Genomic DNA, 12,867 nt, shown 5'->3' with positions numbered 1-12,867 from the left:
ATTCAAATAACTCTATTTTACTTAATAATGGCTCCAAAACACAAGAGTAGAGATGCTGGCAATTCAGATATGCCAAAGAGAGCCATGAAGGGCTACCTGTAAGTGAAAAAGTGAAAGTTCTTGCCTTAATAAAGAAAAAAAACGTAGGCTGAGGTTGCTAAGATCTACAGTAAAAACGAATCTTCTATCTGTGAAATTGTGAAGGAAAAAGAAATTTGTGCTAGTTTTGCTGTCACATCTCAAACTGCAAAAGTTTTGGCCACAGTGTGTGATAAGTGCTTAGTTAAGATGGAAGAGGAAGTAAATTTATAGGTGAAGGACAAAAGCAGAAACATGTTCCGACTGATGGCAATGTGTTGCACCAGAAGGCACTGAGCCTATACGAAGATTTCAGCAAGGAATCTCCTGAAACCAGAGACACTGAGCCATTTACTGCAAATAAAGAAAGGTCACACAGATTGAGGATTAGGTTTGGACTAAAAAATATAAAATTACTGGAGAGTTTGTGTCTGCTAATGAAGAAGCTGCTGTCGCATTTCTGGCAGAGTTGAAGAAGCTGATTAAGGAGAAAGGATACCATCCAAATAAGCTTTCAATTGTGATGAAACTGGGCTCTTCTGGGAGAAGATGCCTGATAGAACTGACATTTATCAAAGTACAAAGGAGGCATCAAGGCATAAAACATGGAAGGACAGATTAACTCAGGTACCGTGTGGTGACAGTGCAGGGCATATGACAGAGCCAGGCATAGTGTACAAAGTGAAGAATCCACGTGCCCTCAAAGAAAAAATGAAAAATTATCTGCCCAAATTCTGGCAACATAATTAGAAAGTATGGGTGACAGCCATCTTGTTTATGGAATGGTTCCACCAATGCTTCATCCCTGAAGTGAAAAACTACTTGGAAGAAAACAAGTTGAAATTTAAAGTCCTATTAATAATAGACAATGCAGCTGACCATCCTGAATCTGTTTGCTATGAAAATGAAAATGTCAAGGTTTTATTTTGACCTCCAAATATAACCTCATTGCTTCAGTCCCTTGACCAGTGCATCATCTTGTCAGTCAAGGCCACATATACTTGCCTAGTACTTAATCACATTTGATCAGCAATTGATGCAGACCCTAACATGACATAATACAGTGCTGGAAATCACTATTGCTGATGCAGTAACATTCATCAAAGCTGCAACTGACGAATTAAAACCAGAAACTGTAGATGTCTCCCTGAAGAATGTTTGGAGTAAAGTTATGAATGATTTTAAAGGCTTCTTGGGGATCAGCAAAGAAGTTAGGAAAATCACACAGCAAGACAAGTTGGTGGAGAAGGATTTGCCAATATGCGTGAAGAAGTAGAAGGGCATACTGATGGCCATCAAGAAGTGTTAATAATGAGGATATGGAAGAGTTAGAGTCATCTACAGAGGAAGAGGAAGATGAAGAAGAAAATGAAGCAGAATCAGTAACGTGGCCATTACCAAAATCTGCTGAAGTGTTTCAAATGGCGCAGACATTAAATGTCAAAATTATAGAATATGATCCTTAATGGGGCACAGTATCAAAGTCACCCATATGAACACTGAAGCACTACAACCTCTGCAGCAATACTTCAATGAGTTAATAAAAAAGAGACAACAACTTCCAGTTACAATGTACTTCCAAAAGGTTTCAGCAAAATAAACTCCAACTATCAAGGATCCACACTCATCGACATTGCGATGGTTTTGCAGTCCAGGATCACCTGAAGTAGACAATCCCCCTTCTGACATATCATCAGAAGGTCAATAGTAGCCTTAATACTACATCACAATGCCTATGTCATTCACCTCACTTCATCTCATCATATAAGCATTTTATCATCTCATATCATCACATGAAGTAGAGTGGGTATTCCAAGAGAAAGAGGGACTACATTCACATAACTTTTATTATAGCATATTGCCAGTTATGGCAATATGCTATAATAATAAACAACTAGTTTATTATTAGTTGTTGTTAATCTCTTACTGTGCCTAATTTATACACTAAACTTTATCATAAGTATGTATATATTAAAAAAACACAGTATAGGCTGGGCGCAGTGGCTCATGCCTGTAATCCCGGCACTTTGGGAGGCCGAGGCAGGCGGATCACCCGAGGTCAGCAGTTCGAGACCAGCCTGACCAACATAAAAATACAAAAGTAGCCAGGTATGGTGGCACATGCCTGTAATCCCAGCTACTTGGGAGGCTGAAGCAGGAGAATCGCTTGAACCCGGGAGGTGAAGGTTGCAGTGAGCCAAGATCACGCCATTGCACTCCAGCCTGGGCAACAAGAATGAAACTCCATCTTAAAAAAACAAAAACAAAAACAAACAAAAAACACTATGTATAGAAAAAAACACAGTATTTATAGGGTTCAGTGCTAGCTGTAGTTCTAGGCATCCACTGGGGTTCTGAGAACACATCTCCCTTGGATAAGAGGGCTTGCTGTAATTTTAAAATCAGGTACCAAAAGAAGACTCCAAGGTTTCTGGCCTACTGAAGCCATTTATTGAAATATGAGAGACTGTAGAAGGAGAAGGTTTGGTGCTACAGGGAAGAGTAAGTATGCAGCTGTGAGACTTTTAAAAGTTAGTCTTCAAGTTCTTTAAAACTCCTCTCATCAAGAAGTAGAGATGAATTCCTCTCCTCTTGAATAAGGACTAAACTTAGTGACTCATTTCTAACAACCAAATATGGCAAAAGTGATACCATGTGACATTTGAGACAGTATCATAACAGGTGATAGAGCTTCCATCTGACTTTCTCTCAGAATGCTTGTTCTTGGAACCCAGCCACCATCTACTGAGGAAGTGTAAGCCACAATAAGAAGCCACATATAACTGTCTTGGCCAGTAGCCCCAGCTGTGGTCCTAGCTGAAGCCAGTATAAACCACCAAACTTGTGAAAAAAGAAGCTTTTGAGATAATTCCAACCCCAGCCACCATCAGACAACAGTCACATAGGACTCCAGGAGAGAACAGCATAGTTCAGCCCAATCCACTCCCAGAACAGTAAGAATTAACAGTAATAAATGATTGATATTTTACTCTATTACATTTTGGGTAGTTTGTTACACAGCAATAGCAATGGTAGTCACAACAAAGGGATCACAATTTCACTCTTAAAATTATTCATAGTATCTTTCATTACTCAGACAAACATCAGTGGGAAAACAACTCATTTTCTTTCTTCAAAATTACAATCAAATTAATTTTTTTAATCTAAGGTAGCAAAGTCTTATTATTATATTGTGAAAACTTGTAAAATATTGAAGAATTACTATTTAGCATATAATAAATTTTAACAGGCATCAAACCAGCTGTTAAATCTTATAGCTAAAGACAAAATTGTTATCAACATAAAAACTGTGCATAAAACTGGGCAATGAGCAAGCATAATCATCAAATAAACATTTTAGACAAATAAAAGGAGTAGGCCGGGCACGGTGGCTCACGTCTGTAATCCCTGCACTTTGGGAGGCCGAGGCAGGTGGATCAGGAGGTCAGGAGATCGAGAGCATCCTGGCTAACATGGTGAAACCCCGTCTCTACTAAGAATACAAAAACAAAATTAGCCAGGCGTGGTGGTGGGCGCCTGTAATCCCAGCTACTCAGGAGGCTGAGGCAGGAGAATGGCGTGAACCTGGGAGGCAGAGCTTGCAGTGAACCGAGATTGGGCCATTGCACTCCAGCCTGGGTGACAGAGTGAGACTCCGTCTCAAAAAAAAAAACAAAACCAAAACCAAATAAAAGGAGTAAGCATGTATTAGCTTCATTAGTGAGGACACCATGAAAAAATGATTTTCAGTAACTACACAAAAAAAGTAAATGAATTTGGTAGAAAAAATATTGAGTTTACACATTCCAAATGCAAAAATGGTAACCAGAGAAAGCTGGCATTAATTTGAGAGCAGTAGATGATGTCAACTACAGAATAAGATGAAAAGTTCTAGTGAAAAATTTTTTCTGTTAAAATATTTTTCAGTAACTGATTTTTAAAATGAAAATGTTTCATAATGAGTATATAAAATATTTAGAGAAGTTATTTAGAATTATTTAGAAATTATTAGACTAAAGAAGTTATAATCACATACAAAATTAAAACAATCATCAGATAGTATACTAAATCACACAGGTATACAAAAGTGATCAAACTGAATAATTTATCATTGCTTAGGAAATAAAAATTGTAGCCAGAAAAATAGATTAGTTCTTTAGAGTGACCTGAATAAGATGAACAGTAGCAAACAGGAATTACTGCCTTGTATTCAATAATTATCATATGTATGGGATATCACTACGTACAACCTTCACCTACAGTCACACATACCACATTCTCATTCACACTCACCATCATCTTGTTTTATGGCTATATAGGTATGTACACATATATACATACACACATATATGTGTGTGCACATTTGTATATTTATATGTGCACACAGTATATATATACATATATAAATATCTGTGTATATATGTTTATAAGCCCATTAACAGACTTGATAATTACACAAAACCAAAATGTCAAAAAAAAAAGAACTAATAAAAACATTACTAGATGTTTCATACCTGAAGTTGTAGGTACTTCCACAGTAATACTACTGTATGGTGGAGGGGAAGAGTCAGTTTCAAGTGCTGGTGCTGAAGACGCAGCCTGCACAATCTGTGGTGCCGGGTTTGAAGTAGATGGCTGCTCTATAGCCGATGATTCTGAGTTATCCTCTTCATTAAGAAGCTAAGAGAACAAAAGAAAAAGAAAACATTAAGGTAATGCTAATTATTTTTTAAATTTTAAGTTGATTTTATCATTTCAGACACAGGATCACTATTTGGCCAAACGCAAAGAAAATGGCATTTTTAGATAGTATACAAAATCACACTAGCATTTCAAAGTTTTTGAAAAACAATTTGTAAAGACTTAGTTATTAAGAAGTTCAGAATTTTCAGTTTCTTTACAATAAAAGGAAAGTCAAATTAAGAATTTATAAAGAAAATATCATGATTCAAAACAGACACAAATTCATATGATTCTAAAGTAGATATCAAAGGTCTACCACATCCCTTGGATAAGGGGGCCTACTGTAATTTCAAAATCAGGTACCTAAAGAAGACTCCAAGGTTTCTGGCCTATTGAAGCCATTTATTGAAATCGGAGACTGTAGAAGAAGAAGGTTTGGTGCTACAGGGAAGAGGAAGTATGCAGTTGTAACAGTAGAGTTATTACATACTACAAAGAAAAGCAAAAATCCTAATAACATAGCCACGATACCATCTCTACTACCATCTCTTCCTACTTATGAGCCTCCTGAAAAAATGTGTGAATCTAGAATAATTGGAAATGAAAGCTGAATTAATGAAATGGAATAAAACAGATAAACATTCTAAAAACGTGGAGTACGCTAAGTAGGTTTTCCCAAGTACAAAAAAAATTACTAAAGCAAGGCTGGGCGCAGTGGCTCACACCTGTAATACTAGCACATTGGGAGGCCAAGGTGGGTGGATCACTTGAGGCCAGGAGTTTGAGACCAGCCTGGCCAACATGGTGAAGCCCTGTCTCTACTAAAAATACAAAAATTAGCTGAGTGTGGTGTCGCACATCTGTAATCCCAGCTACTCGGGTGGCTGAGGCAGGAGAATTGCTTGAACCCGGGAGGCGGAGGTTGCAATGAGCCAAAATTGCACCAATGCACTCCAGCCTGGGTGACAGAGCGAGACTCCGTCTCAAAAACAAACCAACCAACAAAAAAATTACTAAAGCAAAATGAGTTGATGTGTATATAAAATTCTAGCAAATGTTCTTCATCTCAACAAATTCATTGAGAGTTAATAAATGCTAATAACATGTTGAGATCTTGAATTACTTAACTCAATCTCCACAACAACCTAGGAGATCCTAGGAGACAGAGACTTATTATCACCAATAAAAGGAAAACAACAAACAAACAGGAAGTACAGAAGCTAAAGTAACTTGCCAAACGTCACAACAGTAAGAAAGGGTAGAGTAAGGAATTAAAGCCAAGCAGTGTGACTGAAGATCTTTTACTTCATTTATGGTAACCTTTGAAACGGCCATTCCTCACGAATTGGTAATAACTACATGCAGACAAACTAAGATGAGTCAAAGGCATCAATACGATAAAAAGTGATTCATCAAGAAGTACTTTGATCCTTAAATACATTTGGCAAAAAGTCTTATTAAAAATTTTTAAGATACTTTTAAAACTGGAATCTCTATTTCAAAAGAAACTACTAGTTTTCCATATTATTTAATTTTCAAATTTTAATTTATTCCTGTTACTCTAAGAAATTCAATGTTAAAAATAATCCCCCAAATAAATTTTTGTCACAGAGCTAGTATACATACCAATTTGAATGTGATGTAGCAAAATGAACATGAATTTTGGAATTTAGAAAGAACAGCATGTTGGACTGGGCACAGTGGCTGGCACCTGTAATCCCAGCACTTTGGGAGGCTGAGGCAAGCAGATTGCTTGAGCTCAGGTGTTCAAGACCAGCCTGGGCAATATGGTGAAACCCAATCTCTACCAAAAAATACAAAAAATGGTCAGGTCTGGCATGTGACTGTAGTCCCAGTTACTAAGGAGGCTGAGGTGGCAGAATCACTTGGGCCTAGGAGGATGAGGCTGCAGTGAGCCGTGATCATGCTACTGCACTCCAGCCTGGATGACAGGGTAAGACATTGCCTTAAAAAGAAAGAAAGAAAAAAAAAGAAAGATCAGCATGTAAATTTTTGCTCTACCTTTTAGGACCTCTGATAAAATCTTCTCCATGTCTTAGTGTTCACCTATTAGCTCTGAATGCAGCCAAAATCCTCATAGATTTGTAAAATAATATTTGGAAAGCATCTAATATAACAACCAACACACTGAAGGATTTAACAAATACTATTCTCCCACTTCTTCCCTTTTATTTAGTTTATTTCATCACCTCAAAGAGAAATTATGTGGTACTCTCTAACAATCCAATCAGTAGTCACTCATCTCTGAAATAAATAAGTAAATGCAAAGTAAAACAAGAGGTCAATTTACTACACATTGCTTTTTCCACGTCTTGGTAAATGATTACACTAGCAAAACATTTTTGTGAGATAGTAAATGTATTATAACTTAACAAAACTGTCATAACCATGCCTAAAATCATTTATGAAGTTACTAAGACCACTCTTTGCACAAACATCATAACATCAAGATTTACATAATTAGATCAATTCACATAAATTGAATTCTAAGACCAAATAATCATAAGTGAATTTTATGATTATGAGCCTTATGAAGTTTATATTTCTTGTAGCATTTTTCCAAGTAGGCACTAAATGACTACCCTCTTGACTAGTGACATGTTGCACCTGGTATAACCATCCGTCTCCCATGTCTTCCTACTACATGGTACCCAGGAGAATTCCTCACTTAATTATCTTTAACTGATAATATTTTAAGACCGAAGATGTTAGATCAGCAAGGTAAGCCAAATAAAAGTGTAATACAGATATCTACTTGTTAATATCACCTAAACAATTAATTGTGAAGGTGCCAAAAAGGGAAAACCACTTTTCCACATCTCTTATTAAAACTGCAAATGCAGATACAGCGAGCTTTACAAACGAAAAATCTTATATGCAAAACAGCACTCTTCCAGTTTCTCAAAAAAAAACACTCTTTACTACATTGAATACATAAATGTGCTCCCCAGAATGACCAACTTACTTTCAAAAACTGTCAAAATTTACTCAAATAACTAAAATGAAAGGAATAACTACAAACACTTTTATATATAGGTTCCAAAATAAAGCTTTGGAGCCTATAAAACATGCCCTAATTTATTTCAACTGCCCTAGCTAACACCTACAGTTTTGACAAAATTATAACGTGAATATTACCATGCATCAACAGTAAAACCCACTAACTCAGTCAATGACCTCTACCTACTGTAGCATATATAACTTTCAATTTACTTTAAATAAAATTCTGTAATTTTGATATCTTTGCCAGCAATAAAATTGCCTCTGTGAATTAACCAACTTTGACTGCCTTTTAAACAAATCCATCACGAGGGTTAAAATAAAATCATATTTATCAAATTAGACAATTCCACCTGAGAATAATTTCTCTTAATCATGTTCTTCAATGGTTCTATTTGACATTCATTAACAATTACCTACACAGCAAAAAAGGGAGGAGAGGGGAGGCAGGAGAGGAGGGGACCTACTTGTATACAGTGATGCCTAAGCTCTGTGCCCTATTTATACATCACCTCAAAAGCTATCATTCCTGCTCTTCCTACTTATGAGCCTCCTGAAAAAATGTGGGCAATATAGCACATGAAAACTATACTGTCTTTAATATATCAACCAGGGTGGTGAAAAGTTGTATAGTGAATGAACCGAAATTGTTTTTTGTCTAAAGAAAAGAAAAATGACAACAGAGCTGTCTTAAAAGCATTTGTAGCTAGTCTTTATAGATATAAACTGAGCATTTTTAATAACAAGAAAAATGTAAGCATTATGATTAACTCTAGCTGGAAGTACAGCCTTCCAGTGTATAAAGATTGTTTCTTTTACTTTTATTGGCATGTATCCTATATAATAACCTTTCATTCTATCTTAAGGTGATAAAACATTAATGTAATAACTGGATGCTTTGCTTTTGAGAAGCTAGAGACCTCACTGAATGTTCTCTAAAAGAACTGAGATAAGAATGTGTAGATGTGCTATCAAGTGTTGCTTGGCAAGCAGTGCACTACGTTAGAGTCTGGTGGGTCAGCTAGCAATGTGACCTCTTCTCATTTCTTTTCTGTTTTAATTTGGATGTAGGTTAGACCTACAGGAAGAGAACGGTAATTTTTAAAAAATCATTTTTAAAGTCGTAAAAAAAAAGTGATCTAAAAAACCAATGAACATGTATACTATCATATTATTAGTATATTTAGCATCAGAGGGCAGATCCAGGAATAAGAGTCGTTGCAATGAGATAAATTTTAGCTCAATAAAAAACTTGGCTGAGTGTGGTGGCTCACACCTTGTAATCCCTTTGGGAGGCCAAGATGGGAGGATCACCGGAGCCCAGGAATTCAAGACCAGCCTAGGCAACACCAGGAGACCCTGTCTCTACAAATAATAAGCAGACCTAGCTACTTGGGAGGCTGAGGCAGGAGGATAACCTGAGCCCGGAAGGTGGAGGCTGCAGCGAGCAGTGATCGCACTACTGCACCCCAGCCAGCCTGGGTGACAAAGTGAGACTCTGTCTCCAAAAAACAAAACAAAACAAAACAAAAACTTTTTTACTATTGGAGCTACCCATGGCACTAGATTTTTAGTGAGGCAACAAATACTTTCATGCAGAGTTTGGATGATGATCTGGCAAGGCTGTGGTATAACTAGAGTGAGCATACACTTGTTTTTCCCAAAATACTTCCACTTTATACTTGTTGTTCCAGGGTCCCACCCAATTCATCATGTTCCAATTTTGTAAAATTAAATAGTCAATCTATATGTCATGAACCTCTTGTCCTCAGTGGAATATTAGAACAGATGACAAAGGCTCCTTCTAACTCTAAGATACTATGACCCTTGCTCCCCCCCCCAAAAAAAAAAACCTTAGAGTATATCATTCTGTGTCACCTTTTTAACATCTGGTTTAGGGAAAAAAAAAAAAAAGATTAGAATTACAATAAAATCAAATAGCAAAGTCAAGCTACTCATTGAAGTTACCCAAGAAGAAGGTGAGCTACCTCATCTGTGCTCCTAGGAATTAACAGCAGGTGATAAGAGATCTCTGCAGACAGCCTAAGTGTTCTAAACCAACAGCTCAGAAGAAAGGTACCCATTTAATAGTGCTGCTCAGCATACTGAGCTAGATTTTCTACCAATAAAACTGACTTACGGCAGTCGTTCTCATATAAACACTCAATTTGGCAAATTAGAATTTTCTTAAACTTAGGGTTATTTTCCAAATGTCTTTCCCACTAAACCTCTGCTGTCTCTAAACACTTCCCCGCTAGTGGGAGTTAGCATATGACAAAGCAAAAATATGAACCATTAGGAAACAAATCTATAAGCTGAAAATAAATATTAATGAAAAAACTGCAAGTTAGCAAATCACGCCTAATTTTCAGCTTCTTGTTTTGAAAACAAAGTGATGTGGTTTTAAATTTTATAATATAACACAGGTATATCTTCTGCTAGTAAAAACATTTCTTGTTAGTATGACAGAACATATATGTACAGTTGTGTGCCACATAATGATGTTTAGTTCAACAATGGGACACATATAAGACAGTGGTCTCATAAGATTATATCATACTTTTACTGTACTTGTTCTATGTTTATATATACAAATACTCACCATTGTGTTATAACAGTATTCAGTACAGTAACATGCTATACAAGTTTATAGCCTAGGAGCAATAGGCTATACCGTACAACCAAGGTATGTAGTAGGCTATACCATCTAGGTTTGTGAAATTAGTCTACGATGTTCACCCAATGATGAAATCACCTATTGCATTCTCAGAGCATATCCCCACTGTTCAGCCCCACACGACTGTATTTTATGGTCTACACAAAGAGCACCATGAGCTCCAATCCAGATGCTCAACTGCTATTGAAAATGATATAATCTGGAATTGTAACCAAGCAACTTTGAAGAATGCAAATCAGAAAGAGTATCTTTTTAAAAAAATGTAAGGGGGAAATAATTAAGCAGGCAAGAAGTGATGAAAGAATAGAAAACAAAACTTATATTGTCAGACTAGACTGTTTTTCTGAGCTCCAGGACTGTATATCCACTCATTAATCCTTTGCTTTAAATAACACTAAGCATAATCACATACAAAAAAGGAATCTGTATTCATATATGTTCAACTATTTTCCTCCTAACCCTCACTGCTTAGTTAACTCTACGTATTGTTCAGATTTCAGTTTAAAATCAAGTTCTGAGGAAAGCCTTTCTTGTCTCCCAAATGTAGATTAGAACTCTTTGATATAATCTTAACTTTAACCCTGTTCTTCAGAGCACTTATCACAATAGCAATTTTATTTATGTAATCACTCATTTACAATCTTTTTCCCAGCTAAAGTAACAGCTCTCCAAAGTGGAGGTTATGTCTGTCTTGTTGAACACTGTGAAAATATTAAATAAAAGTAAGTCCCCCAAAGTACTCTGCTTCAGCTTTGGTTAAAATTTAAAGAAAATATAATATAGGTCACCAGTCATAATGACATAAGATGGAAAGCCCTGAGAGAGAAGAACCTTGCTAACACAAGTATTCTGACATCTCTAACAGCTAGTACTACTTTTCTTAATATGTTGCCATTACTTTTAATGGCAAAACCACAATTACTTTTGCACCAACCTAATACATTAAAGGAGAGAGGGCTGGAGAACATTAACTTCTCAAAGCAAAGAAGCCAAACGGGTGGGATAAAGATCTTATATAAATTTCTATTTAAAAAAGAATCACAACTCTGGTCAAATTCCTTTTCATGTGTTAAAACTGCAACATAAATATACTAAATACCAAGATTCCCTCCTGGAATACAACATGCTCTATATGGCACATTCATTAGTTGTGTGTACACTCCTTTAATTAAAAGAGATATGCTTCTTGAAATCTTACAAAATATCAACAAATACATACTCTCTTCAAAATTCTATTTACCTTACTCAGATCTTAGCCAAGAAAAAAAGTATTTACAAATCTGTCCTATAGTTATGACATTTTATCAATAGGTCAATGTGAACTGAACATATTAATAGCTTGCTGATCTCCTAATCCTTAATGGAAAAAAAAAAAAAAAGAAGAGAAAAAAACCAACATAAAAGAGAGAAAAACATGAGTGTGCTGGGTTGACACCTTCTCACACTTTCTTTCCTCTAAGGTTGTCTATCTTCCAGGATGCTGCTCCCTGCTGGGCCCCACTCACCCTCTCAAAGTCTTCTGAAAATCCAACAATCTAGCTCCCATCAATTTATCATGAAAATCCCACAATGTATGTCATTAATATCTATATGTTTCATCATGGGATGATGTTCAGCTCACTTTTTGTAGTTTTATATCACAATATGTGTTATAGATATATTTTAAGTTTACTTTTAAAAGATGACATTTTTTGAAGTCTGGTAACTAACTTGAGTTTGTGTCTCTCCATAGTACAATATCTTGATTTCATTACGGCATGGAAGTTTTTGAATATTTGCTGGTGACTATGCTGTGTGTTAAACAGAGTAGATATGTGACTGTCTCCCTAAAATCCTTTCCATAACTCTTTCATTGTAAGTCCACAGTAATTTCTGTGGGAATTAACCCACCCAACTCCAAGGCTAACCCCAACTACATTAATCAGGATACTCCTTTGGCATGGCAACTGGTTCCCAGCCAGCATGGCTCTCCTCCTGGGCAGGATACCTGGGTCAAAGGTAGGTGATAAGGTAACCTAAAATGATCCAATTATAGTAAAGACCATGGCACATTTTAATATTCATGTAAATTAACCAAGCTGACTAATTTCCAAGACAAATACGGCTTCCATCAAATTATGTTTTAATAAAATGACAACACAGAGTGATCCTAGTTTTTAAGATTTTCCTCCTTAAGTGGCTTGGAGACCATAATTTAGAAACCCAAATGGAGAAGCTACAATCACAGTACCAGCCCAAACTGGGCCTACTCTGTCAATAACAAAATGTCAAGTACCTTTTAGGTGTAACAGATTCAGAGACTGCAAGACATGTAGCCTGGGCATGTGCAATAGAAAAAGCTTGACTTCTAACAATCCCCACAACCAAAGAATCCTCCCCTCAGAACCAAGAAGACTGGGATGTGACCA

At 36.3% G+C, this 12,867-nt stretch overlaps 1 protein-coding gene across 5 annotated transcripts in view; it reads right to left on the bottom strand.

Moving 5' to 3' along the window:
- The window catches only part of NDFIP2 (Nedd4 family interacting protein 2), a 79,063-nt gene that overhangs the window by 30,242 nt on the left and 35,954 nt on the right, over window positions 1-12,867 (bottom strand). For all 5 annotated transcript variants that reach the window (XM_054447329.2, XM_063651042.1, XM_054447331.2 and 2 more), the window contains one exon: window positions 4,593-4,758. In XM_054447329.2, the coding sequence (XP_054303304.1) occupies window positions 4,593-4,758 (166 nt within the window). The remainder of the gene's footprint in view (window positions 1-4,592; window positions 4,759-12,867) is intronic.

This window comes from Pongo pygmaeus, chromosome 14 (assembly GCF_028885625.2).
Source record: "Pongo pygmaeus isolate AG05252 chromosome 14, NHGRI_mPonPyg2-v2.0_pri, whole genome shotgun sequence".
Lineage (NCBI taxonomy): Eukaryota > Metazoa > Chordata > Mammalia > Primates > Hominidae > Pongo > Pongo pygmaeus.
The sequence above is the reverse complement of the archived record's forward strand: the minus strand, read 5'-3'. Positions and strand labels throughout refer to the sequence as shown.